At 51.8% G+C, this 27,341-nt stretch overlaps 1 protein-coding gene across 2 annotated transcripts in view; it reads left to right on the plus strand.

The window, feature by feature from the left end:
- The window catches only part of RHOT2 (ras homolog family member T2), a 34,889-nt gene extending 14,450 nt beyond the window's left edge, over window positions 1-20,439 (plus strand). Inside the window, exons 7-19 of one of the 2 annotated variants that reach the window (XM_048493951.1) lie at window positions 333-441; window positions 1,050-1,151; window positions 2,391-2,489; window positions 3,875-3,983; window positions 4,511-4,631; window positions 5,016-5,100; window positions 5,769-5,914; window positions 6,031-6,131; window positions 8,070-8,200; window positions 9,404-9,484; window positions 13,095-13,217; window positions 13,719-13,921; window positions 16,122-20,439. In XM_048493951.1, coding sequence (XP_048349908.1) covers window positions 333-441; window positions 1,050-1,151; window positions 2,391-2,489; window positions 3,875-3,983; window positions 4,511-4,631; window positions 5,016-5,100; window positions 5,769-5,914; window positions 6,031-6,131; window positions 8,070-8,200; window positions 9,404-9,484; window positions 13,095-13,217; window positions 13,719-13,921; window positions 16,122-16,239 — 1,528 coding nt within the window. In that variant the 3' untranslated portion in view covers window positions 16,240-20,439. Of the gene's footprint in view, window positions 1-332; window positions 442-1,049; window positions 1,152-2,390; window positions 2,490-3,870; window positions 3,984-4,510; window positions 4,632-5,015; window positions 5,101-5,768; window positions 5,915-6,030; window positions 6,132-8,069; window positions 8,201-9,403; window positions 9,485-13,094; window positions 13,218-13,718; window positions 13,922-16,121 lie in introns of those variants that run through there. The other variant, XM_048493952.1, reaches the window with a different exon arrangement.
- Window positions 20,440-27,341: the final 6,902 nt, after the last annotated feature.

Raw genomic sequence — 27,341 nt, forward strand, 5'->3', positions numbered from 1 at the left:
TAGCAGGGGTTCACAGAAGGGGGCTTCTTCCACAAGGCAGGTGACCCAGCTAAAATGCTCCATCCTGATTGCAAATAAAGGAGCGCTGATTTAATAAAAGCATCGTCAGTTCATGAGCCAAAGGGTTTACCAAGTGCTAAAAGCCTTCCCCAGCCCCCTGTGGGATGCACTCAGGGTGAGCTTGCCTTGGTCAACACATTGATCGCGTTGAATTCGCAAGACTCCTTTTTCTAGGGTTCCTGTTGACCCAGAGCGAACGTGTCGCTGCCGTCTGCTGTTGTGCTTTGTATTTCTCCGCTTCCTCTTCAAACATTTCCTTCCCTCTTTCCTAGAATCCCCATCATCCTTGTGGGCAACAAATCGGACCTACAGACGGGCAGCTCCATGGAGACCATCTTGCCCATCATGAACCAATTCTCGGAGATTGAGACCTGCGTGGAGGTGGGGAACCGCCAGGAGGACGGTGCGGGTGGGGGGGTGGGGGCCTTCAGGGAGGAAGGGTGGAGAGCCAGTGTGGTGTAGTGGTTTAGAGCAGGTGTGCTCTGATCTGGAGAACCGGGTTTGATTCCCCACTCTGGAGCTGTGGAGGCTTCTCTGGGGGACCAGATTAGCTTGTGCACCCCAGCACACGCCAGCTGGGTGACCTTGGGCTAGTCACAGTTCTTAGGTGCTCTCTCAGCCCCACCCACCTCACCGGGTGTTTGTTGTGTGGGGTGTGGGGAAGGGAAAGGAGATTATCATCCCCTTTGAGTCTCCTTACAGGAGAGAAAGGGGGATATAAATCCAAACTCTTCTTCTTTTCCAGTCAGATAGAAGATGGCTCTTTCATTAGACCTGTGACTGGAAAGGACATGGCTCAAACATGAACTCCCAGAAAAGTTTCCCTTTTAGGATGACCCCTTGCATTCATTGGATCTGTACGTTCCTCCTTTGCTTGCACAGCTGTGATGTCATTTCCTGGCAACCTGGGCCTTCCCATCAGGCTGCTTGGCAAAAAATCCCACCCCCCTCCCCACAATTCATCAGTCTTTCCTTTCTCCCTGCTCTAGTGCTCTGCCAAGAACCTGAAGAATATCTCCGAGCTCTTCTACTACGCCCAGAAGGCTGTCCTGCACCCAACAGCCCCACTTTACGACCCGGAGGACAAACAGGTGGGTTCCCCCGCCTCCGACCCGGGAGCTACAAATCCCTGCAGTTGGGGAAGATCCCTGACTCCAGCACTCCAGAAAACGGTCGCCTGGGGACCTTTGTGTTGGAGGAGACAGCAATCCCATGCCTTCCAACACAGATTAAAGTCTTGCATTGCTAGAGAGGCTTTTGCTTTCTGCAGTGGTGATGGCTCCACCTGCAGGCTCCAGGTCAGGCACTGCAGTAGCCACCTGTCACTTCTGGCTTGAGGTCCATGTTTGACAGCACCATAGCCAACTGCAATAAGATGCTCTGTAATCGGCAGAAACTTGCTAAGGAAGAGCAGTATTGGAAGCCAGCATTGGCACTGAGGCTGTCTAGGGAATGGCAGAGGATTTTTGGCCATGCCTGCTCCTGCAGTAGATTCCCACAATCCCCCTTGGTTTGCGGAGTGGGGGATAGTAGACTACAGTACCAGCAGGGAAGGAGGAAGTTCCTCCTCACCTAGAACAACTATGTTTGAACTCGAGGGGATCCACCCCCCATGCATGCAAGTTCTGGGAGCCAGCGTGGTGTAGTGTTTGAAAGCAGGTGGATTCTAATCTGGAGAACTGGGTTCGATTCCCCACTCCTCCAGCTGAGTGGCGGAGGCTTATCTGGTGAACCAGATGGGTTTCTGCACTCCTACATTCCTGCTGGGTTACCTTGGGCCAGTCTTCACTGAACTCTCTCAGCCCCACCTACTTCACAAGGTGTCTGTTGTGGGGAGAGGAAGGGAACGGAGCTTGTAAGCCACCTTGAGTCTCCTTACAGGAGAGAAAGGTGGGGTATAAATCCAAACTCCTCCCCCTCCTCCTCCTCCTCCTCCTCCTCCTCCTCCTCCTCCTCTTCTTCTTCTTCTTCTGCTTCTGCTTCTGCTTCTGCTTCTGCTTCTTCTGTTTCTTCTTCTTCTTCTTTCCTTTTAATGAACTTGGACCCCCACATTGTAAATATCTTCCATAGCAGCACGTATGCTTCCGGGGACTGACAATATCTTCTCTCTAAAGCCATCCCCTGAATGTCTGGTCCAGGAGGGATTTGAACCAGCTTGGCCTTGACTTATTCTTGGCCTGCCTCATGGGGCCACGGTGTCTGACCAATAACGTAAATGGACTCTTCGTGCCCGAAACTGGTGTTGCTCTAGAACGGAAGGCCGGGATGCCTTTTCTGGCCTGCTTTTCTCAACCACCCTTGCCTCCTTTCCTTTCCTCTGCATCCCACAGTTGAGGCCGGCGTGTGCGCAAGCCCTCACTCGGATTTTCAATATGTCCGACCAGGATAACAATCAGATCCTAAGCGACGAGGAGCTGAATTATTTCCAGGTACGTTCTCCCATGGCGATGCCGTGGCTGCGCTGCAACAAAAGCGCAGAAAGGGGCTCTGGATGGGCGCAGTCGTACTACCGTGTATAATACGCATTGCCTGTTATTGTAAGTAGGATTCTGCCATGTAGTGGTGTTTGTATCATTTTAATGTGTCCTGTTGAAAGGTGTGTGCGCCGTTTCAGACTCCTTGTTTTCAGAGTTCCTGTTGGTCGTAGTGACTGACGCCGTGTCATCCACCTTGAGTCTTGGTGACAAAGGCTGTCTATAAATAATGCAGATAGGCCCAATGGCAGCCAAAAGGGCTCTGTGCCCAATATGAATAAATCATATCAGAGTACATAGTGTGTTGTCTTACAGCAACTGAGGCAGCATGTCGTTTCGGCCAGTGAGAGAAGCAGGGAGCAACTCTGCCGTCCTGTTTTCCCCCAAGCCCTTTTATTGACAGTTTACAATTGGAAAAACAAACAGGGCAGGCAGGGGTGGGGTTTGCAGCACCTGGATACAAGACAATGAACAGAGCAAAGGGCGCAGGGGGATTAGGGCAGGGGAATTGGCATTTGCCCGTACACATTGGAGCCAGAGGGTCTGCAATGTCAGCAGTTTTCTCCAAAACCACACTTTGGAAGGAGAGGTCAGTCGGGGGAGTGTGGAATACCCTTTTCCGGCAGTGTGCCACCGTACTCGAGTGTTTCCCAGGCACTCGGGCCCTCCAACAATAGTGTGTATAATTTGCAGGTGGAGAGGCTGGACTGAGACAGTGCAGTGGACAGAAATTGCAGGGCTTTATTATATCACCCAGTGACCCCCAGCGGTTCTACTGCCGCCGCCCAAGTTCTGCTCACAACTTGAGTTCAATCCTGGCGGAAGTTGGTTCCGGAAGCCAGCTTAAGGTTGTCTCAGCCTTTCATCCTTTGGGAAAACAGGTCCCCAGCAATGGGGAAGGCAGTGGCAAGCCGCCCCGTAAATATTGTCTGTCTAGTAAATGTTGTGATGCGACCCCGTGGATCCGTTGGTCAGTGCTCACTTTGCGCCATTACTTTTTTAAAAACCTACACATACACATACACTTTTCTCCCTTCAGTTTGTAAGATTTCACCAGCCACAGCTGTCATGTTTCCAAGGGCACCCTCACAGTCAGGACTAGGAAGTCGGTTGATTCCTTTTAAAGCCTGTGATTCTCACATCGTTGAACGTGTCGGAGGCCAGATTCCCTGCTTGCGTATGGAAAACACACAGGCCCACCTTGAGGCATTACCAGCAGTTCACCCTTGCTTCAGTGCCTGTCATATTTGGGCAGTTGTAAAGCCCCCAGCTCAGACCCCCAACTCTTGGAGTGCTGCTTTACCCCCCCACCCCTTCTCTTTGTGTCTCTTGGGAGGTAGAAGTCCTGCTTTGGGAATCCCTTGGCCCCCCAGGCGCTGGAGGACGTGAAGATGGTGGTGTGGAAGAACACAACCGACGGCGTCCAGGACAACGGCCTGACGCTCAACGGTAAGAGAGCTCCGTGCAAATCCCACCCTGAGGCCGAATGCTAACGGAACAGCAATTCAGAGCTCCATGAATTGGTCGAGGCTATCTTTCAAAGCTGCGACACTCCGGTGGTTTGGTGCATAAGGCAGAGCTGTTGCAGATTTGAGACTACCCGTGTGCAGCATTCTAAAAGAGCCAGCGTGGTGTAGCAGTTAAGAGCAGGTGCGCTCATTCTCACAGTCGTGCAAAGTAATTGAGGTTCAGAGAGAGAGAGAGGCCCGGTTTCACTCAAACAGTTTCATACCAAATGAGGATTTGCACCCAAGTCTTTGCCCACTTTGATTGCTCCTCTACGGTGGGAAGTTACCTGCATCGGCAGACAATTGTTCTTACAAGTGCACCTTTTGGATTCGCTGTTCAGAGACGAAGAATACAAAAAGCCTCGTTGGGTGGGGTCTTCCCTGAGCCTGGCTCAGGCGTGCTCATTGTCCCCTGGCGAATTTGCATCCCTTGCACACACAGAAACTATTTTCTTTTCCCTCCACCAGGCTTCCTGTTCCTCAATACCCTCTTCATCCAGAGGGGGCGCCATGAGACCACATGGACCATCCTGCGCCGCTTCGGCTACGACGATGCCCTGGAGCTGACGGACGACTATCTCTGCCCGCTGTGCGTAAGACTGTCACCCTCTAGGATTCTGGTGGTTGCCCTCTAGGATTTTCAGGGAGGGCTAGAAGCAATATTGCATTAAAGGACCACAGGAGGACGAGACCCCAAACCCTAATGAGTGGCTTGTCATAACATGCCTCTGTTGCTCTCCAGATTGTCCCTTACCTTTTGGAGTTCCTTACAGAGGTGTTCTCTACTGCTGGACAACGGCACCCTCTAGATTTCTCTTAACTGGGGGAGGAAAGGGGGAGTATATTCCAGCTGCCTTTCACAGGCACTGACTGTGCACGTTCCCGCTATGAGTTGTTCTTAGGGACACTTCAGAAATCCGGGCCGGTTCTCTCACCTCCGTGCCTTGACTTGGACGGTCTCCTTCTCTTTCAGGATCCGGGTGCCCCACGACTGCTCCACGGAGCTCAATCACTTTGGCTACCAGTTCCTGCAGAAGATATTTGAGAAGCACGACAAGGTGAGCTGAACAGGCACGCGCGCCGGACCTATGCGTAGCTGTTCCCATTCGTTGGATTCCTTAATCAGCCACTGTGGAAAAGCTTCAGACCTGCCCTGCAGGGTTGGGCCAGGATTCCTTTTAGGCCAGCGTTGCATTTCCAGGCTCAAGCTGGTAGCTACCTGGGGACATCCTTCTCCTTCTCCGAGAGCCAGTGTGGTGTAGCAGTTAAGAGCAGGCGCACTCTAATCCGTAGAACCGGGTTTGATTCCCCGCTCTGCCACTTGAGCTGTGGAGGCTTATCTGGAGAATCAGATTAGCCTGTGCATACCAACACATGCCAGCTGGGTGACCTTGGGCTAGTCACGGTTCTTCGGAGCTCTCTCAGCCCCACCCACCTCACCGGGTATTTGTTGTGTGGGGTGTGGGGAAGGGAAAGGAGATTATCATCCCCTTTGGCTCTCCTTTCAGGAGAGAAAGGGGGATATAAATCGAAACTCTTCTTCTTTTCCTTCTTTGGGCTAGTCACGGTTCTTCGGAGCTCTCTTAGCCCCGCCTGCCTCACCAGGTGTTTGTTGTTGGGGGGGGGGGAGGGAAAGGAGATTGTCATCCCCTTTGAGTCTCCTTACAGGAGAGAAAGGGCAGATATAAATCCAAACTCTTCTTCCTCCTCTCCTCTGCATGCGCAGGACCTTGACGGAGCCCTCTCCCCTGCTGAGCTGCAGAGCTGCTTCCGCGTCTTCCCCTACGTGCCCTGGGGGCCTGAGCTCTACCACACGGTATGCACCACAGATAAAGGCCTGCTTTCCCTGCATGGATTCCTCTGCCAGTGGACGTAAGCGCAAGCCCCTCTTTCCCTCTCCCTCCTCGATAACAGTTCTCTCCACGCTCGGCTGGCTCTCCCAGTGATCCCTCTAACGGGCAGCCTCCTCTCTGCTTGGGTTTTCCTAGGCTGGTGGCCTACCTGGATGTCCATCGATGTCTGGAGCACCTGGGTTACCTGGGATACCCCATCTTCTCTGAGCAGGATTCTCAGGTTCATGCCATCACAGGTGGGTCACACCCTCAGCATTTTCCGTGGAATTTGGCGGGCAGGGGTGTGTGTGTCATCTGCCCTGACACCTTTCCTCCTCCAGCTCTTAGCTGAGTAAAGCCAAGGAGCTTCCACGCTGAAAACAGAACCGAACTCCCTATTGTGGGTAACGTCACAGACGTCCCTCTTGGGGTAGCCGAACAGGAGCAAGGGAAGCTGCCAGAGCCGGCCAGTTACCTTTGATCTGTCTGGGAAGAAGGAGGCTCTGTAGATAGGATCGCTCTCCTCACAGAAGAGTACAACTCTTTTTTTGTGGTCTTATTATAAAAGAGTGTAGCAGGTCAGGAAACAGGAACAGGTTCGAGCAGGGCTCCTTAACCTTTCGTTGACCCTGCCGGCACATTTGGAATTCTCGCAAAAGCCGCTGTACCTAGACTGCTGAAAAATTAACAAGAACAACGTTCTAGTGAAAGTGCTTTAATTTTCATAAAGTGCAAAGAGGTGCAAAGTGCGTGCAGCAGTCAGGGCTAAAAATAGTGCTATTTCCTTCAAGGTACAGAGCGCTAAAGTTGAGGAAGTTTCCCTTTGCTATACTGTTCAAATTGCAATATAAGCAAACGGACAAGCCACGGAGGCCATTCGGTTAGATGCCAACTAGATGCGCTCTTTGAAGAACCCAAATATCCAATCCAAAGACATCAAAGTCCAAAATAATCCAATGGCTAGAGTTGTTTTGTAATCTCTCCTGTTTGGTTGGTAAGCATCAAAACATCCCATTTCATTGGCAACCGTTTGTGATATATGCATGTTTTCGAAAATCTTCCTCAGTTTTGCAGCAACATTTGCCGGTATATTATACAAAGGGTAAAAAATCAGAGTTACCGATACACCCCATGATCAACTAAGGTACTTTGCTCCTTGCGGGCTACTATTTGGAATTCTGACACAGGAACAAAATGGCAGCTGCAGGAGGTGGAGCCAGCCACAAAATGGCTGCCACAGCTTAACTTAGAAGAAGAAGAGGAAGAAGAGTTTAGATTTATATCCCCCCTTTCTCTCCTGCAGGAGACTCAAAGGGGCTTACAATCTCCTTGCCCTTCCCCCCTCACAACAAACACCCTGTGAGGTGGGTGGGGCTGAGAGAGCTCCGAGAAGCTGTGACTAGCCCAAAGTCACCCAGCTGGCGTGTGTGGGAGTGCACAGGCTAATCTGAATTCCCCAGATAAGCCTCCACAGCTCAGGTGGCAGAGCTGGGAATCAAACCCGGTTCCTCCAGATTAGATACACGAGCTCTTAACCTCTTACGCCACTGCTGCTCCTTAATAACGCAGTGTAGATTCTTGTGGCATCTGGTCCCAAAGCAACATTTTAAAATCTGCATTGCCAATCTACTCTCCAGTAGTCAGTCAGAAGGCTTGGTGGGCAAAAACCATACCTGGCCCTCCACTTCGTAAACATACTTGGAGGGCACCGAAATAGGTGTCGCCGGGTCCATGGTGCCCCCGGGCACTGTGTTGGAAACTTCTGCATAACAGAAAATACAGCAGTACCTTCCATGTAACCATCCAGGCTGGCCAGTTCGTTCCTCCTGTTTTAAGCGAAAAGTTCATGAAACTTTGCACTCTATCTTCTCACAGCCCTGTTCTGGCTTCAGCTCAGGAGATCTGGCATAACCACCCTTGGCAAGCAAAATTGATTTCTCCAGGATGAGGCAGTAGGACATCTGGACCCCACAACCTGAGCTCTCAAGAATCCAAGCAGTGGGGTGTCTTAGCTAAATAAGGCTGCCATTCTATCAGCTGAAATTTTAAAGGCCTAGAAGGAGAGGTGGCCAAGACAGTGTGGTGGGCTTCCCAAAGGACCCTGTCAGCGTGGTGCCTGTCCTTCTTTTTCAGCTGCACGGTAGAAAGGAAAAGGATTAACCCTCTGCCTTTCTCTCTGCTTTCTCTCGCACCAGTGACCCGGGAAAAAAGGACCGACTTGGAGAAGGGGCAGACCCACCGGAACGTGTTCCTGTGCAAAGTGATCGGATCGCGGGGGGCTGGCAAATCCTCGTTCATGCAGGCCTTCCTTGGAAAGAACCTAGCGGTGAGCAAGACGGACTCTGTACAAGACACGGACAGGTGTTTGTTCAGTATCCGGGGCTTCCTGGCGGTGATTTGGCCCTGAATTTTTACTTCTGTTGCTGTTCCTTCCATCTGCCTTGTGCCGTGTGTGTGGCTTCAGGGTGCTTTTCCAAGCCTCCCAGCTTCCCTGCAGAGAGTGTTCAGAGCCCTTTGTTTTTACAACACCCTTGTAAGATGGGTCAGGATTGCTGTCTCAAAATTGCATCTGGGAGACGGGCATTTCTAGGACTGCCTGGCAAAATGGTGGATCTAGGTGGGATTTGAAGACTGCCTTCTTTGTCTTGGCATGTGCTTGTAACTCGGTGGGTCCTGGCCCATTCTGGCTGAGGTGCAAGGCACCAGACAGGAAGTCCATTCTCAAATCTGGAGCCAGCGTGGTGTAGTGGTTAAGAGCAGGTGCACTCTGATTTGGAGAACCAGGTTTGGTTCCCCGCTCTGCCACTTGAGCTGTGGAGGCTTATCTGGGGAACCAGATGAGCTTGTGCACTCCCAACACACGCCAGCTGGATGACCTTGGGCTAGTCACAGTTCTTCAGAGCTCTCAGCCCCACCTACCTCACAGGATGTTTGTTGTGGGGGGGAGGGGGAGGGGGAAGGGAAAGGAGTGTAAGCCCCTTTGAGTCTCCTTACAAGAGAGAAAGGGGGGGAATATAAATATAAACTCTTCTTCTCTTCTATTTTATATGTGTTTTCATTCTTTTCGTTAAATTTATAACCCACTATCTTCTCAACCAAGGTTGGGCTCAGGATGTGTTACATGAATTTAAAACGTCAATGATTCAGTAAAACCGTACAAACAACACAGCTAAAGCCTAAACATTGAATCTCATTAATGGCGATTGAAACAGTATCATCTGTACAGCATAACCCGCAGTATCTAACCCCACCTTGGCAATTTTTCGGCATTATCTGAAAGTGGATAGAGCAGAGAAAAGGGGGAGAATATTAGTCGTTCATAGACAGATGGTCTACCATACGTGACCTACAATTCCCAGCAGCCCCTGCTATCATGGCCAACGGGCCTTGCTGGCATGGGCTGATGGGACTCGTAGTCCATGAATACCTGGAGGGCCTGAGTTTGACACCTATGGAGGTGGTATCAAAAGCTATGACTCTATGTCCTAAGGGCACTAAACCCGCATTTTGCTTTTCCTTCTGTTTCCAGGCCCAAAAGGAATCCCTGGGTAGGCAGACGGTCTATACAATCAACACAGTTCAAGTCAACGGCCAAGAGAAGTATTTAATAGTAAGTCTTTTTAAAAAAAGAAAATAGTACATTTTCTCGTATGGCTCACGCCGGATCCCAGTAGCAGTTTTGCTAAGGCCAAATGCTGGTGTTTTCTTTACAAGCAGTACTGTAACCAAAGGGCTCTATTCATCGTGAAATTCCGGCTTTTTTAGAAGGGGGGGGGATTTAAATGCATCAGGTTAACAGGTGTTGAAATATATGCCAGTTCTGCGCAGTGGAAGGTTTTGTGACGCAAGAGCCTGAAGTCTGGTTGGGGAGCAATTTTGGCCTCAAGATTCTCAGGGTAGGAGTGATGTGTGAAAATTCTCTGCGTGTCCAAAATGGGAACCATGCGCAGGATTTTAGAAGCTCGACGTGTGTGGTATTTTGTCAGAATTTACCCTCATCTGGATAAAACATTGGGCCCTATCAAAGCCCAGTCTGTAGTCTCATGGGTTGGAGCCATCTTAAAAGCCCAGTTTCAAATGATGATGAAGAAGAAGAGTTTGGATTTATATCCCCCCTTTCTCTCCTGCAGGAGACTCAAAGGGGCTGACAATCTCCTTGCCCTTCCCCCCTCACAACAAACACCCTGTGAGGTAGGTGGGGCTGAGAGAGCTCCAAGAAGCTGTGACTAGCTCAAGGTCACCCAGCTGGCGTGTGTGGGAGTGTACAGGCTAATCTGAATTCCTCAGATAAGCCTCCACAGCTCAGGCGGCAGAGCTGGGAATCAAACCTGGTTCCTCCAGATTAGATACACGAGCTCTTAACCTCCTACGCCACTGCTGCATCTCAATTAATGATACACAATCAAATGATACACAATCCCATGCATGACAAGGCCTTCTTTATTAGCTTTTATTAGGTAAAAAGTATAAACAGATCACCGACAAGACCCAACAATATAACGCAGCACTAAAAATCAACTGACTGCATATACAGGTTCTCTTTCCTCCGGCTTCAGTTATGAAGTCCTCTGGTGCCAAAGATAAACTCATCAATGCCCATATCTATCTACTGCCTTTGCTTTCTCCACCTCATCCTATTGGCTGCAGGAGTGAAAACATTGTTTAAAAGCAACATCAGCCAACACAGCATACATTATGAGTGTCTGCTTGAGTCATTCACCCCCTACACCTTAAAACTTCTCAGCCTGTATCCTAGAGTTCTTTTCTTTCTCCCTTAGAAGTGCCTTAGGAGCAGCAGTGGCAGAGTGGTTAAGAGCAGGTGCGCTCTAATCTGGAGAACTGGGTTTGATTCCCACTCTGCCACTTGAGCTGTGGAGGCTTATCTGGGGAACCAGTTTAGCTTGTGAACTCCAACACATGCCAGCTGGGTGACCGTGGGCTAGTCACAGTTCTTCGGAGCTCTCTCAGCCCCGCCCACCTCTCAGGGTGTTGTGAGGGAGGGGGGAGGAGATTGTAAGCCCCTTTGAGTCTCCTTACAGGAGAGAAAGGGGGAGTATAAATCCAAACTCTTCTTAAGCAGTATAGTTGTAAATCTATTGTTTGATGCAAGGATCGAGGTAGATTTTATTACTTCCAGTGTAACCTTAGGATAGTTTGTTTCTTAATAAATGAGGTGTTTCCCCAGAGGCAGAGATACTAGTCCAGTTAAAGTGCCTCCAGACAGACTCTTACGGAAGTTAACAAAACGACGGGTTATTCTTTCCCGCCGTGAGCCGTTGGCAGTGCAGCCGCATTACCGAAAGGGGCCCCTCAGGGAGACTGACTTAATAAGGAATCTGCACGCTCAGCAAAACTGTGCTCGCGGCAGCACAGCAGAACAAATCACACCCTCCACCGATCCCCGCACAGTTTCCAAAAATAAGGACAGTCTCTCAAATGGCCACCCTGACCTGTTTAGAGCGTGAATCGCCAAGGGAACGAGACCCATTGATCGGAAAACGGGGGTCGACTATAACATACCAGTGCTGCACATTCTTTAGATAATTCAGTCCCGTGTGCAGTTTTTCTGGTCCGTTGTGTAATTCCGTCGAACGCTGTGAGTGCAGGGTAACGCATCCTTCAAATGCAGGAAAATTTCTTTCTCACTCGAAACCTCTTTTAGAAGAAGAGTTTGGATTTATACCGTCCCTTTCTTTCCTGTAAGGAGACTCGGGGTGGCTTACAAGCTCCTTTCCGTTCCTCCCCCCCCCCCCAATCTCCCTGTGAGTTGGGTGGAGCTGAGAGAGCTCCGAAGAACTGTGACTAGCCCACGGTCCCCCAGCTGGCATGTGCTGGAGTGCACAGGCTAATCTGGTTCCCCAGATAAGCCTCCACAGCTCAAGTGGCAGAGCAGGGAATCAAACCCGGTTCTCCAGATTAGAGTGTCCCTGCTCTTAACCACGACACCCCGCTGGCTCTCACCAATCATAGGGATGACATTATTACGTGACGTCGTGTTGCCAGATAAGGAAGGCGACCAGTTTGCTATGGATTTAGCAGCGAAGCGAAGGGTCGGGCTGAGCAGAAAAGGGCAGCCGTGTCTGTTCACATGTCCCTCTTTTCCATTTGTAAGCACTGCTTGTTGACAGCCGGGGGGAGGGGGAAATTGACCCCAATGGGAAATGGAATGGTGGATTAGAGAAACGCTCTTGGTACAGAACACCAGAGCTTTTCTTCAGTTCTTGCAATAAGTGCTTGCCCCGAGGAGCATGCAGTTTATATGAGGAAGGCAACAGAGGAATCAGAAACCGAGTAACGGTAAAGTGCCGGCATAGGAGCATGGGTAACAGTTCCGAAAATCATAAGAACATAAGAAAGAGCCTGCTGGATCAGATGAGAGTCCATCTGGTCCAGCACTCTGCTACTCGCAGTGGCCCACCAGATGCCTTTGGGAGCTCACAGGCAGGATGTGAAAGCAATGGCTTTAAGAACATAAGGAAGAGCCTGCTGGATCAGACCAGAGTCCATCTAGTCCAGCACTCTGCTACTCACAGTGGCCCACCAGGTGCCTTGGGGAGTTCACAGGCAGGATGTGAAAGCAGTGGCCTTAAGAAAGAGCCTGCTGGATCAGACCAGAGTCCATCTGGTCCAGCACTCTGCTACTTGCAACGGCCCACCAGATGCCTTGGGAAGCTCACATGCAGGATGGGAAAGCAATGGCCTTCTGCAGCTGCTGCTGCTCCCGAGCACCTGGTCTGTTAGGGCAGTTGCAATCTCAGATCAAGGAGGATCAGGATTGGGAGCCATAGATCGACTTCTCCTCCATCAATCTGTCCAAGCTCCTTTGAAAGCTATCCAGGTTAGCAGCCATCACCATCTCCTGTGGCAGCACATTCCAATCACGTGTTGCATGAAGAAATTTTTCCTTTTATTAGTCCTAATTCTTCCCCCCAGTATTTTCAATGTATCCCCCTTGGTTTTAGTATTGTGAGAAAGAGAGAAAAATTTCTCTCTGTCGACATTCTCTACCCCAGGCATAATTTTATAGACTGCAATCATATCATGTCCAAACTCATTTGCAGGTACCCCTTTGCAGTCAATACCCACTTGGTCTTTTCTGTTGCAAGAACAGTGGTCGTATTCCCCCTATATTTCCCAATCAGCCATTGGGGAACATTTTTAAAAGCCGGAAAATTGCCTAGAAAAAGGTTGATCTCCTTTGGTTCCCCCCCCCCCCCCAGCTGCAGGAGATCGACGTGGAGCTGGAGTTCACGAAGGTGTCCGACGCCTCTTGTGACGTCGCCTGCTTGCTATACGACGTGACGGACTACAAGTCATTCAACTTCTGTGCCAGTATTTATAAGGTAAGTCTTGTGCCTGCGTTCTGCCGGCTGAGAGGAGGCGGGTGCCTGCTCTTGCTTAGGGCAAACCAAGCCCAGGTTTCAAGAGCCACCTGCAAGGGCTGTGTGCTAAGGAGGAGGCGTTCGTCGAGAGGACAGGGAGTGGTTTGAGGCTTAGAGACATTCCTCGTAAGAAGCGACCCCTGCATTATCTTTTCCAGCGTGGTGTGGTGGTTAAGAGCAGGTGCACTCTAATCTGGGGAACCGGGTTTGATTCCCCGCTCTGCCACTTGAGCTGTGGAGGCTTATCTGGGGAACCAGATGAGCTCGTGCACTCCCAACACACACCAGCTGGGTGACCTTGGGCTAGGCACAGTTCTTCGGAGCTCTCTTAGCCCCACCTACCTCCCAGGGTGTTTGTTGTGGGGAGAGGAAGGGAAAGGAGCTTGTAAGCCACCTCAAGTCTCCTTACAGGAGAGAAAGGCGGGATATAAATCCAAACTCTTGTTTTTCTTCCTTCTGCAGCAGCACTACATGGACGGCCAGATCCCGTGCCTCTTTGTGGCCACCAAGTCGGATCTGCCTCAGACGTCGCCGCAGCGGAGCATCTCGCCGGCCGAGTTCTGCTACAAGCAACGCCTGCCGCCGCCCATTTATTTCACCTGCAACAGCCACGGTGCACCCAACTCTACCGTCTACGCCAAGCTGGCCACGGCAGCCACCTTCCCGTTAGTACCTTTCTCATTCCTCTTGTGCCCGCAGTGCTGGGCTTTGGGCATGCCACACCGGGGGGCTTCCGATGGGGGTCCAGATGCCTCCCTCCCCAGTTGTGAACACGTAAGAATTTCCTGCCACTTAAGGATGCCCAAAACCTGCTGCCTGGAGGCAGACAAATGCATCCTTTCCCCACCTAATCAGGGAATGGATCTGTGCCCGTCCTGAGGATCTCAGAAGCGGACTTCAGTAGCCGTTATGAAGGAGCTTGTGATTCAGTGGCAGCACTACTGCTTGGCAAGCGGTTCAGTCCCTGCCATCTCCAATTATAGGGCTCCCCCATATTGAAAGACGGTGCTGTGTCTGAGAATCCATGACAGCAACTCCCAGTGAGTGGACTTCTCTGAGCTAAATAGAGTAGAGGAAGAAGAAGAAGAGTTTTGGATTTATATCCCCCTTTCTCTCCTGCAGGAGACTCAAAGGGGCTTACAATCTCCTTGCCCTTCCCCCCTCACAACAAACACCCTGTGAGGTAGGTGGGGCTGAGGGAGCTCCGAGAAGCTGTGACTAGCCCAAGGTCACCCAGCTGGCATGTGTGGGAGTGCACAGGCTAATCTGAATTCCCCAGATAAGCCTCCACAGCTCAGGCGGCAGAGCTGGGAATCAAACCCGGTTCCTCCAGATTAGATACACGAGCTCTTAACCTCCTATGCCACTGTTTGGATTTATACCCCCCCCCCCTTTCTCTCCTGTAAGAAGACTCAAAGGGGCTTACAATCTCCCTCCCCCCCAACAAACAACCTGTTAGGTAGGTGGGGCTGAGAGAGTTTGGAGAGAACTGTGACTAGCTCAAGGTCACCCAGTTGGCTAGCGTGGGAGTGCGGAAGCTAATCTGGTTCTCCAGATAAGCCTCCACAGCTCAGGTGGCAGAGCGGGGAATCAAACCCGGTTCTCCAGATTAGAGTGCACCTGCTCTTAACCACTACACCTCACTGGCTCTCGTGGAGCAATACTGTGGCTTAGAATTGGGTAGCTTTGCCGGTTGTCGCAGGAAGGCCAGGGGCACGTCTAGGCCAGCATCCAGTTTCGTCCTGAGCAGCGTTCCAAGCAGCTCCCACATTGCAAACAGGCGCTGGTCTGATCCAGAGCCATGCCCGGCATCTGTTCCGCTGTGGGGGCGACGCGGCCGCTGCGGCTTGGATCTAGCCAGTTCCCCTGACCTGCCAAGCATCTGCCTTCTGCCGGCTGGCATAGAAGCCAGCTCTTCCCCCCAAGGAGGGCTAGAAATCCATTATTTATACTTGGCTAAGCCAAAAAGGGCAGCGCAGAGAAAGAGCCGGGCCTGAGCCCGTCATTGAAGAGTTTTATTTATTTATACAGCCTTTCTTTCCGTCTTCCCAGCATGCCTCACACTATGAAGAAGAAACCGCGGGGGGCGTGCAGTGAGAGACAGACCCAGGGGTAGACACACCCACAAACACACACACACACTTCCTTGTATAGATCATGTGGCTTTTTATTGTATTGTCGAAGGCTTTCACAGCTGGACTCAACTGGTTTTTGTGGGCTTTCCGGGCTGTGTGTCCGTGGTCTGGTAGATCTTGTTCCTAACATTTTACCTGCATCTGTGGCTGGCATCTTCAGAGGTGCATCACGGAGAGAAGTCTGCTAGAGATGCAGGTGAAACGTTAGGAACAAGATCTACCAGACCACGGACACCCAGCCCGGAAAGCCCACAAAAACTAACTGGCTTTTGCATTGTTTGAAAACCTATTTCACCTTTTTGCCTAATATTTAGCTTTCGATGGATTGGGTGAATAAAATAGGGAGGGTCAAAGGGTAGGGCTGGGTGTGGAGATGTGCCCCTCAGAGTGGGGCTATCGCTGAAGGCATAAGGGGTGTCCCCTCACCAGAGTCTGTTCCCACGAGTTTGGCCTCTTGCCCCACCAAGCTAAGGGGGGCCCTGGGGGTTTCATCTGGCCCTCAAGCGGCTTAACAGTTACCTGGTAGCATTGGCTGGCACGCCAAGCGTCGCCACCTGCAGCGGGTATTTTGCGGCTGTGCCTGCCATGCCGTGGTGGAATTCCCAAGGTGGCCACAGGCTCGAAAAGGTAGGGGACTCCTGCCCGAAGCAGAGCACATTGGGGTCCTCTCCAAGGCTTTGGCCCGGTCGCTTCCTCTCCCTCCCCAAACCCGACTTGTCTTCTCTTCCAGACACCTGAACGACATTGACCTGGGAGCTGCCTCCTTCTGGATCCGGGTGGCCTTGGGGGCCACCGTGGCTGCCGTGGTCGGGGTCACCCTCTACAAAGCCGTGGCGAAGAACAAGTGACTGGAGGGAGGGAGCCCGAGCTTCCTGCCGTTTCTCCGCCCCTCTCCGGGAAAAGCCAGCTTCATTTCCCGCAGGCGAGGGGCACGCCCGAGGAGAAGCGGGGAAGGGGAACGCGACGGGACCCGAAATAACGAACTCATTCCCCATCCCCACCCCCTTCCTTTGCTCCCTACCACGGTGGGAGGAGGAAATCCACCATAGCACCAGCAGAAGCAGAATTAGCCTCAGCGTTGTGCCACTGGCGGGGGGCCCAGACTTGCCTTCATTCCATCTCCCCAAAGTATTTATCCCACACTCAGGGAGCCCCCCCCCCTCCAACTAACGCTTCAGGTACCCCGTAATTCCCTCTGCTGCTAGCTGGATCTCGAGGCTGAGCTTCCATTTAATTTATTCTGGGGTTTTACTTTTTTTACCACATCCTGACGTCTGTGAAGTCTGCAGTGGCTGCAGTGTTTCAAGGAAGCAGGTGTGTGCATTTTTTTTCCAAAAAAAGAAAAGAGAACTGTTTGTTTTAAGGTCGCTCAGAGCCTTGAGAAGCGGCGCGTGTTGCTCAGCTATATTGGGCCGTCCCTGCAGGGTTCTCTCTTCTGCCTCAAATTTTGCAGGGAGGAGGTAGTTTTGCGCGTACCGTCGTGAGCACTGGAGAGGCCAAAGCCTCATGGGACATTTTCCGGGAGGGGCTCTCGGCAGTAGAGGAGCTCCACACAGGTGTGCGGTGCCTGGTGCTTAAATGTGGAGGCCTTTATCAGAACAGAACTGACAAAGGTGAGTGAGGAAAATGCGAGAAAGATGGAGCGTGGCCTGCAAAGAGCTTCCCTCAGGTGTTCCACCATTGGTAGCCATGCCGTGGGGTTGGTGCAGGCCCAGCCCATTCCCTTTGGGCCTCGTTGCCCCAGTTCTCCTGGGCAGGCTGAAGCCGACCATCTGAGGCCTACCAGGAAGCCTCCAACTAGCAGAGGAAGCCTTGGACTGTTGCTAAGCAACCATCACTCCCTCCATCTTGTCTGTTGCTCTTCCCTACCTCAGACCTGATTTCAGTTTCGGGGGTTTCTGTGGTGTTCCTATGGTGAAAGAAGAGGGTTGTGATGATAATGGTTATACACACACACACACACCAAGTCCACTTGGCGAATGTTTGAATAGTTCCCCCCCCCGCCCCCGCTTTCTGTTTTGTGTTTTCAGCCACAGTTTGACACATAGGTTTGAACAGAAGCTCTTTCCCTTGGAGTCGGCCCCAAATTTGTATCTGCTAAATTTCTGGGCGTCTGGCTGTTAATGAAAAAAAAAGTGTGTGTGGGGGGGGGGGGGGGATACCAAGCCAGTAGGTTTGTGTATCTGTTGCTGTGGTTCTAGGCCCCACTCTTGACTCCTGTTCGTAGACAGTCGTGTAAATATGTACATGATTTAAGGAAATCATTTCTGTTCTTTCCTTTGCAAATTTAAAAGGGACTTCCTCGAAGACAGGTTGCTTTGTCCTTACGGCGACCAGTGAAAGGCCTTTCTGTTCGGTATCCCTTTGTCCCTTCTCATGGTGGTGGAGAGAATCTCTTTCTAACTTTATTTTAGGGTGCGCTCCTCTGGCGGCTGATGCCACATAGCCAGAATCCCCAGCGCCCATGATGCTTAGTGGGAAATGTGATTGCTGAATCTGGAAACGTGAAGCAGCCTCCCGTGCTCGGCCCTTTCTTCCCTGGCTGCCACGATCCCAAGAGCAACCTCAGCTGCGTCCACATTCATTCCAGTCCTCCTCCCACGGAATCCCTTTCCTGTTCAGGGGAGCTGACCTTGTAAACAAACCCTCTTAGCCGTATCTGAGTGAGAAACTGGGCCTACGAGGGCTGGTAGGATCCATGCCAGTCTCGTGGAAGGCCTGCTGCTGTGGCGTAGTCTAGTTGATCCTGATTTTCAGTCACTTCTGTCTTGCTCACGGGCCCACAGATCCTCCCCTTTTCAGGACCCCTGAAAAGAATGATCCCGTTTTCTAAGCTTCAGTTCTTTTGGCTGGTTGTAACCACCCTGTTTTTGACCTGTCCAATGTCAACGGAGCTGGGGGGATCCTAGGTGGCTCATTAAATGACTGATGCCTGGATCTCAGCCTTTCGTGGCCACTATCAGAGAGGGTAAGACTGAACAGCTCGCTTGTGGGAAGATGCCAGGCTATGTCGGTCTGTCTCTGTGCTTTTGCAATCCCCCCCCCCCAAAAAAAACCCCGGCATTTCCGAGTGTCTGATGTGAATCTGTCTGCTTGTCCTGGGTCAGAATGTCTTGGGTATGTTCCTGTCTCAGGATAATCTTTCTGGTTTGGTGTCCTGTCAGTGGGCACCCAGTCGGCCTGCGTTTTGGGAAGGCCTGGGGGGCCTCCTTGCTAGACCCGTTCAGAAGGCAGTCTCTCTAGGGCTGGTTGAAGATGTTTGCCATAGTCTGAGCAGCAGAAGGCCTCTGAGGGCATCTTTTGTGGGAGCGTGCAAGTGTGTGGCAGGTCTGTTTCTTATGGATTTCCAGCAAGCATTCTCTCCCTTTTCTGGACCTTTGTTTTGTATGTGCCTACGTGGCAGTTCCACATCCCCAGTACAACACTATTCTGTTCTTGTCTCCTACTACACGTGTTGACCAGGCCTCGAGCCTTTAAGACCAAGTCCCTTTCCCTAACCCAGTCCCGTTGTCTCGCTACCTCTGGCATATCCCACAGCTGAGGGAGACGTAAGTCTTAAAGGGCCCTCTCTTCATTTGCCAGGACATGGGCAGAGAAGGACATTGGCCGGGGTTTGGAAGGAAGTGAGCAACTGAGTGGTGTGGATGGGGGTGCTGGTGTCAGATTTGGTTCAGGGGGTGCCAGCAACTTACTGCTGACTTCACTGGCCCTGAAGCTTGGAGAATTAGCCAATGACACTTCAGCCGCGAGAGACCGCCCTTTCTCACGGGTCTTTTAGGGACAGCGTTTTGATGCAGCCCTTTAAACTCAGGAACCGGATTGCTGGACCGCAACGCTGCCCCAAGCAAAATCTAAGCGCGCCCGAAGTACCAGGGCAGCACCAGAACAAAAAGGCATATTCAGTGCTTGGTCGATTTCCGGTTGCCGGGATTGGGGGGAATTGTAGCCTGTTCTTGTGAAAATTAAAGCAGAGCGTCCATTGTGAAACTTGACATTCCACATTGAAAGGAAGAGGGACCAGTAGCAGGGAAGGCGAGCTGTCGCCCTCTCGTGCCAGCATTGCCCTAGAGTAGACTTCTGTCCGGTTCATTTACTTGAAATGAACGGGGGCCGGATTTTCTCCACCACCTTCCCTGCATCTTTAGTGTGAAGTCCAGGTCACTTCCTTGGATGCCCAACACAGGATCTCACCTGAATTCTTGTCCATGTGGCCTCTTTGATTGACGCCAGTGTGGTACACTAAGGCTGTATCTGATCAGGTTCTTGGCAGCCAGGAGTGATCCTACGTTGCTTGGGACAACCTCTCCGCCTCCACCTCTTTCCTGCGTCATTCGGCCCCTCTTGTTGAGTACTTGAAAACTGGCTGAGTACTTGTTCAAGTCCTGAGAAGCCTGTCGCCCTTTTGGCGCGTGTTTCAGAACCAAAGGATGCGGCCGTTCTCACATTGCATTTACTGTTTCTACCCCACCCGGAGCCGAACGCACACAAACAACAGTGGCTTGTTGCTGGGCTGTGTACTGATGTAGATGAGTGAAGTGTATGTCAAGGACATCCCCATGGAGAAAGATATTTGCCTGCATGAAGAGATCTGCAAAGAGGCCTCTTCTCTCCACGCGGGCAGATATCTGTACGGGAAAGCATTCAGTCCCACCAGGGTGTCAAGGGGTGTAGTCGAAGAATGCTTTTTCTGTGTGTCCAAACCAGGCCAGTGTGGGGCAGAATTAAAAGGAGAATTGACCATAAATACTGCTGGCAAAGGCTAACCGGCGTCAGCCGTATTGCATGCAGGATCTGAGCTCTCAACCACTCCCGATTCATCTGCGGTAGCCAGAGATCCCTTCCACAACACATCCAGTTGCGTGTTGACCTCTCACCTCTGTCCCTGCTGCGTGCCTGGCATGTGTGCGTTGTGCGTAGGGTGCTGAGCCCCCGGGGAGGATGAAAGGGGCTTGCAATTCCACCACCCCCTCGTAGCCAGAATCTCTCGTATGGCCATATGACTTTATCAGCCGATTACTGATGACTGGAATAAATTTTTATGCATCCGATGGTTTGTCCAGTTTGCCTTTCTGGGAAAGGGGAACGGGGGACTGTTCCATTGGGGGCCGCAGGCGGTTTTTCCAGTTCTTCGATCAGTGTTTTATCTGAGTGCCAAACCACCAGTGACCATCGCCACAGGTTCGTTCTGTGGCCTCCAACACTGTTGTGGTTCTTCCAACGTTGCTGCGAGCCTTCCCCCCACCGCAGTCTGGATCTGGTGTGGCAGTCCCAGGGCTTCTTGTCGCCCACATCCCTCAACAGACACACCTTTTCAAGCGCCGAAACAGCCGTGCCGGGAACGAAATTGCCCGAGGTCGCCACATGCCTGATTTGGATTCAAACCCTGTTGCCATTGTAAAAAAGAACCACACAGTTTCTAGAAAGGGGTTGGCGGCCACTGGAGGGACCAGCGGCTGCTGTCTCTTGTCGTTTGGCCGCATACGGGCAAGGCAGGGGACTGTACTGACTTGGGGAGAGTCCCCAGGTACATAAAGGGACATGGCTGAAAAATATGCCCTGATGAGGACTGAGCTGGGCTCAGAAGGTCCAAGGTGGTAAAAGTCAAGCAGCTGAGAGTCAAGAGGGAAAGATGGGGGGGGGGGGGAGCTCTGAGAATGAAGAGTGCTTCCAAACAGTTTTCCTGCCCTGATTTCTTTTTCCTTCCCCCACCCCTGTTCCTTGCCATCTCTCTCTTGCCGCATTTCCTCTGCTCTTTCTCTCTCTCTCTCTCTCTCTTCCCCACCACTCTCCATGGCTATTTTTGTCTCCGAAAGGGTCAGCAAGAGCCGCGCGGCTTGCAGCAGGCCCGCCGGAGGGAACACAGCCGACTGCCGCTGGAGCGTTTCCTTGGAAGCTTTTCCCGAGCTTGATGCTGAAAGCCGGGGGGGGGGGGGGGGCAGCTGGGGGTTGAGTTGACAACAGTTTTATCTCATTGTGAATTCACTAGGCTTTGCCACTGACGCAAACAGCACAGCCTGGGTGGCGGGTTCGAGTCCTCGTTGGCATTGGGTAAGAGTTGCCAGTTCACAAGAGGTGAGGATTAGAGCAGGTTGCCAACTCCAGGTTGGGAAATTGCTGCCGATTAGGAGGTGTAGTCTGAGCAGGGCAGTGTGGTATAATGCTGTGGACCCACCCACCCCCAAACAGCTGTTTTCTGCAGTGGATCTACTCTGTCAGCAAGGAGGGGGTCCCTTCAGATTCGTTCCCCTAATCCAGGGGTCTTCAAACTATGGCCCTCCAGATGTTCATAGACTACAATTCCCATGAGCCCTACCACTTGGCCATGCTGGCAGGGGCTGATGGGAATTGTAGTCCATGAACATCTGGAGGGCCATAGTTTGAAGACCCCTGCCTAAGCACTACTGAACTTGAATCCAACTGTTTCGTGGGTTTGTAATCCGAATCGTACACAAAATGGATTGATGTTTCTGAATTCAACAAGGCTGCCGGAAGTCAGATTCGATACAAACGTGTTTAAAAGTTCGGTGACAATAAAGTAATAGTTGTGGGATCTGATCTCGTTCAAGTCCCTCGGAGGCATTAACCACGAGAGAGGGGGTGGGCAGAAATGCCCCTTTTGCTGGCTGTGCTCTGACCCAGCCGGAGACGCCTTCCCTGCCTCAGCCCAAGCAAGGATGCTTCCCCGGTTGAGGCAGCTCTGGAGCATTTATTGTTCATGCATCATCTGGAGCCCACGCAGCTGAACGTGCTCGCTGGTTTCCAGCACCGGGAAGGATAGTGAAGCGGAAACGAACACCCCAGCTGCCTCATCCGACACCAAATGGAGCCAGAAGCCAAGTTTTCAAGCAAAGTAAGTTCCAACTCTGGACGCCGGACTCAGAGGTCACCTAGAACCTCCAGGATTTCTGCCCCAACCCAAGGGAGAAAGGAAAGGATCCTTTCTCCCTTGGGTTGGGGCAGAAATCCTGCCCCATGAACAGCCCCTGGGCCCACAGAAATGCAGTGAGTGTAGCTTTCCTCAGAGGTTCCACCGGCATCCCAGGATGTACCCGATGCCATGCTGAACTCAGCTTGGAAAGTCCGTCCTTCGCCCTGAAAGCTGGCCATAGTCGCCTCAGAAATGTGACGGTGACCAGCAAAATTTTGGCTACTCTCACACAGACCTTGGGGGAACATGTCTGCCTTCCCCCCCATATTTTAAGCTATATGGGCAATGTAGTGCCATCCAGGGAAAGCGGTCACTAGAATGTTTTAACTGTATTTGCAGTCTGTTGGTTCTTACTGCGTTTTAATATGTGCATCTTAATGTGAGTTGCGCTGGCCGGAGAGGGCGGGATTTCAAATTGAATTTAATGAATAAATACATACTTCTCCTCCTCACTACCCAAAGAGGTCGTGCCCGAACCATGATAACCCAGCTCACTACATGGCCAAGTAGGGGTTTAAGCAGCTCGTGTATCTAATCTGGAGGAACCGGGTTTGATTCCCAGCTCTGCCGCCTGAGCTGTGGAGGCTTATCTGGGGAATTCAGATTAGCCTGTGCACTCCCACACACGCCAGCTGGGTGACCTTGGGCTAGTCACAGCTTCTCGGAGCTCTCTCAGCCCCACCCACCTCACAGGGTGTTTGTTGTGAGGAGGGGAGGGCGAGGAGATTGTAAGCCCCTTTGAGTCTCCTGCAGGAGAGAAAGCGGGGATATAAATCCAAACTCTTCTTCTTCTAAGCTGGGATCTCCTCTTGGTTGTCCAACACTGTAAAGACTACCCCCACGCCGCCGTACCCCGCGGTGAAAGAAAGCTCTCTGCGCATGTTTCAGGAATGTCTTTTAAAATTACTGCTTCCCAGGTTCTGGGCCTGTCGGCTAACCTCGGAAGCCTGTGTCCCAAGCTTGCTAAACCTGGCTGCAATTTCAGATTTGCTTAGAAGCCGGTTGCAGAGCAGGGAGCCGAAACGCAAGGTGAAACCAGGCCGCGGCGCCCCCCGTCGCCAATGTCGGGAATATACTTGTCAGGCGGAAGGCCCTGGCGCCGGCTTGCTCGGCAGCCCTTTATTTTTAAACACACACAGGCCTGGTGTGTTTTTCAAGCCTTGTTCCTCGGGGCTTGTCTTTGAAAAATGCACACAAATGGATTTGCTGGCACGAGCGGCTGACGTCGGGAGGGAGGGAGGGGGCCGTGTGGCCTGCGCATCCCACCACTGCTGCCGCTTTAATGAAGATCGAAAAGGGGGGATTCTCGGCCTGGGGCTGCAGGACTGCGAAGGCAGGTGGATTAATAGGTTGTGAGCACCCCACATGGAGAGGGAGGTGACCGGAGGGGAGAGGAGGAAGCACAGCCCTCCTAGGATGCTGGGAAGAGTAAAAGGATGTTTGCTGAGGTAACAGGAATGCCAAGAGGCTTTGCCGCCTGACTAGGCATCCGGTCAACTTGAGTCCCGTTGCCTGTAGCTCCTGTGGCCTCAAAGAGGGGGATTTGCAGAGAGGAGGTCAGGTGAATCCAAACATGTGGGCCAGGCAGGATGTGGTTTGCTGGTGACCAGGGGGACCCTGCCGACCCTATAGTCTGCAGGCTGTACATTGCCTGCTTCTAGGATAGCCAACCTCCAGGTGATGGGCCGGAGATCTTCCACTCTGACAAGTTACCTGCAGACTACTGAAGTTAGTTCCTCTGTGGGAAATGGCTCCTTTGGAAGGTGTGCTCTTGGCATTCCACCTGGTTGAAGTCCCTTTCTCCCCAAACCCCATCCTGCTCAAGGTGTGCCTCCCAAATCTCCAGCAATTTCCCAACATGGAGCTGGCAATCCTACCTGCTTCTGCTCCAGAATCAAGGACTGCCTCCTGACATTGCTGCCAGTCATTTGGAACTGGGCTTGTGGGCAAGACCGTAGCATCATGAAACCGGGGCATCCCGAAGGATAAAGGGTGTGCCTTTGTTTGGTGGGAAGCAGCAAGCGAAACAATAGGGCCGTGACACGTTCCACACTCCCTTGCCGGGCTGTTGTGAAACTAAGAGACCAAATCCATGCTTTGAAACGATTTTGTTTTTTAAACCCGACTCTGCAATTGACATTAGCAAGCACAGACGTTATCATGAGGTCTGGGAACATTCCTCCCCCCCCCCCACCCCCCTCCCAAACATTTTCGTGTCAAAACATGCCCATCCCCACTATTTCAAATTCAGGCAAAGCGCAGTTGGTTGTCACGTTTCATTTTTTCTCCCCTCCCAGTGCTCCAGTTTTCAAAGTTCACTTTCAACACTTGGCAATTTTGCAAGAACCGGGTTGTGTTTTGCCAGGTCGCAACAGATACGGTTGGCAGCTGAGCTGTCCAGCCCTAGGTACAACTTGAGTACACATTTGTAACCGGCACACATAATGTGAAAATACTCATTCTGGCTATTGGACAGGAAGCAGAGAGTGGGCACGTGTGTTTTCCTTATTGGCTCTCCCTCCTCCTCTGACAATTTTGTACTATTATTACTCACAGAAGCTGGCACTAATGTGGCTGTCCAAGTTTCGACGTTGCCATGTTGTACGCTGTGTGTGCTCATGCGCAGATGAACGCAAGGACAGTGTCTTTTTGAGGAGCTGTGTCTGCGGTACTGCCTGCCACAGTTAATAGCGCAGAGTACAGTTGACGTGAGGGAAAAGGCTGAAAAGGTTTACCTGGCCTCTGGGCATGCTATGAATATTTTTTGTTCCTTGTGGTATTTTCCAGTGGCTGGCTTCATGTCAGTTTTGTGGCACTGCAGGCCAGCACAATACTGTTTTAGGGCAAAGCTCGTTGCTGCTTTTCATCTAAAGAATGCAGGAGGAGCTAGCCCCACAAGACAGGCAGAAACAGGGTGAGGGTTTTGTGTTCGATTGCACTGGCCATAGATCTTCCGCATTGTTTTTGGTAAACGGTTCCAGATTAAGCACGGAGGTATCTCAGATCATTCCGGTTGTAGCCACAATATTTGAGGACCACAGTTTCGAGCAGTGATTGGCCCATATTACTAGAGGCTAGAAGGTCTGTATTGTCTGATATTTCTGCAAATGCATTTTTAATGGTTCCAGTTCACAGGAAAAAAAATGCAGATATATCATGCAACAAACCAAAGAATGTCTCTTTTGCTGGCAATTTTTCCACGCTAAAGAGCTGCCTGGCAAAAAGCCAGACTTTTGCCCTTTTCACAAGTTACAGTGAACCTGTGTCAGATCTATGTATGGTGTGCATTTGTGTGTTACAGTTCATGCAGGTGTAGCTGGAGATGAGACACAAACCTCATATTTGTGCAGGTATTGGTCTCCGGTTTTATGTGTGAAATGAACGCACGCGGCCGTTTCTTGCAAACAGATCCGCACGTGTATAGGCAGGGTGCAACATGTAAACAGGGCTCAGGAGGCAGCTGTAGAGCCAGTGTGATGTAGTGGTTGGAAGTTTCGGACTAGTATCTGGGAGACTCGGGTTCAAATCCCTTCTTGTGCCGTGGAAGTTCAGTGGGCGATCTTGGACCTGTCACGCTTTCTCAGCCTAGCCTACTTTATAGGGTTGTTGCAAGAATGATGCAATCCGCTTTGGGTCCCCTCTGGGGAGCAAGGCAGGGTGCAGATGGGAAGACGAGAGCTCTGGGATATTGTAAGTCCAAAGAGGGTGCTCTTCCACCCAGCCCCTGTGTGGATCCCCCCCTCCCACTGCAGAAGAGTAATGAAGTCTCTCGGTTCCTGTTGCGTCTCCTCTGGAAAATGTGAATATGGATGGGCCAGAGATGAATATTCAGGGCTTAGTGGCCCGGTCAATTTCACAACCTGCTAACTTGCTCGGGAACGCCAGCCCTTCCTATCTCCCGCCGGCAGGTGAATTTAACCAGCTGGAATGAGCACGGAGCCGTGCTCACGCCACCCCCGACTGGCACCTGCGCCAGCCCTGCTTTCATGCCGCTTGAGTTTGAGAGAACGAAATCAGTACGTGCCGAACACCCGATGCCCCCTCAAGGTTGAGCTATTGTTAAAGGCGCCGCTGGCAACCCCAAAGACGGGTGCCCATTAATACCTGCACGGCTTCTAATTTGCCAAGAGCACGTGTATATCGGTGCAGAGTTTACTATCTCAGGGTGTACGTGCTTTGCGCTTTCTGGAAATGTGGACAATGTATGAGGGGGTGGAGGTATTTGAGTAGCCCCCGAGCGTGTGTGAAGCGCCATCAAATCACTCCTGACTTATGGGGGTGCTATGAATTAATCGCCTCCCCAAATTTCCCATAGTTAGCAGCCTTAGCCAGGTCCTACAGACTGGTAGAGGCTCTGCTGCTTTAGATAAGCTACTGTGCTCTGTACCCCCTTTCTGTCAGCAACCCCCCCCCCCCAAATGTGGGCTCCTCTGGAGCTCTGAGGCTGGGACTCTAATCTGGAGGAACTGGGTTTGATTCCCTGCTCCGCCGCTTGAGCTGTAGAGGCTTATCTGGGGAACCAGATGAGTTTGTGCACTCCAACACAGGCCAGCTGGGTGACCTTGGGCTAGTCACAGTTCTTTGGAGCTCTCTCAGCCCCACCTACCTCAAAGGATGTTTGTTGTGGGGGGGAGGGGAAAGGAGATTGCAAGCCCCTTTGAGTCTCCTTTCAGGAGAGAAAGGGGGGATATAAATCCAACTCTTGTTCTTCTCTGCCATGCAAGGGCGTTGGAAGACCTGGGAGTGCACATCTGTTGGAGAGAGCCCCCCCCCCCCCCCGCGCAGTGATCCAACCCCCAGATTAGCGAGGCCTCTGTTCAAATCCCCACCCTTCTATGCGGCTCTCCTGGATGCCGGGGTTGCCAGCCTCCAGGCAGAGCCTGGAGACACAGACACGCACACACACACGTGTAGCCCATTTCCGGGCTACGGAGCGCCCCTCCCCTGCAGAAAACGATTGCTGGGGGGGAGGCCTCTAAGGCATTCTACTAGAGGTGCCAACTTCCAGGTGGGTCCTGGGGA

Source organism: Sphaerodactylus townsendi, linkage group LG04, assembly GCF_021028975.2.
Source record: "Sphaerodactylus townsendi isolate TG3544 linkage group LG04, MPM_Stown_v2.3, whole genome shotgun sequence".
Classification (NCBI taxonomy): Eukaryota; Metazoa; Chordata; class Lepidosauria; order Squamata; family Sphaerodactylidae; genus Sphaerodactylus; species Sphaerodactylus townsendi.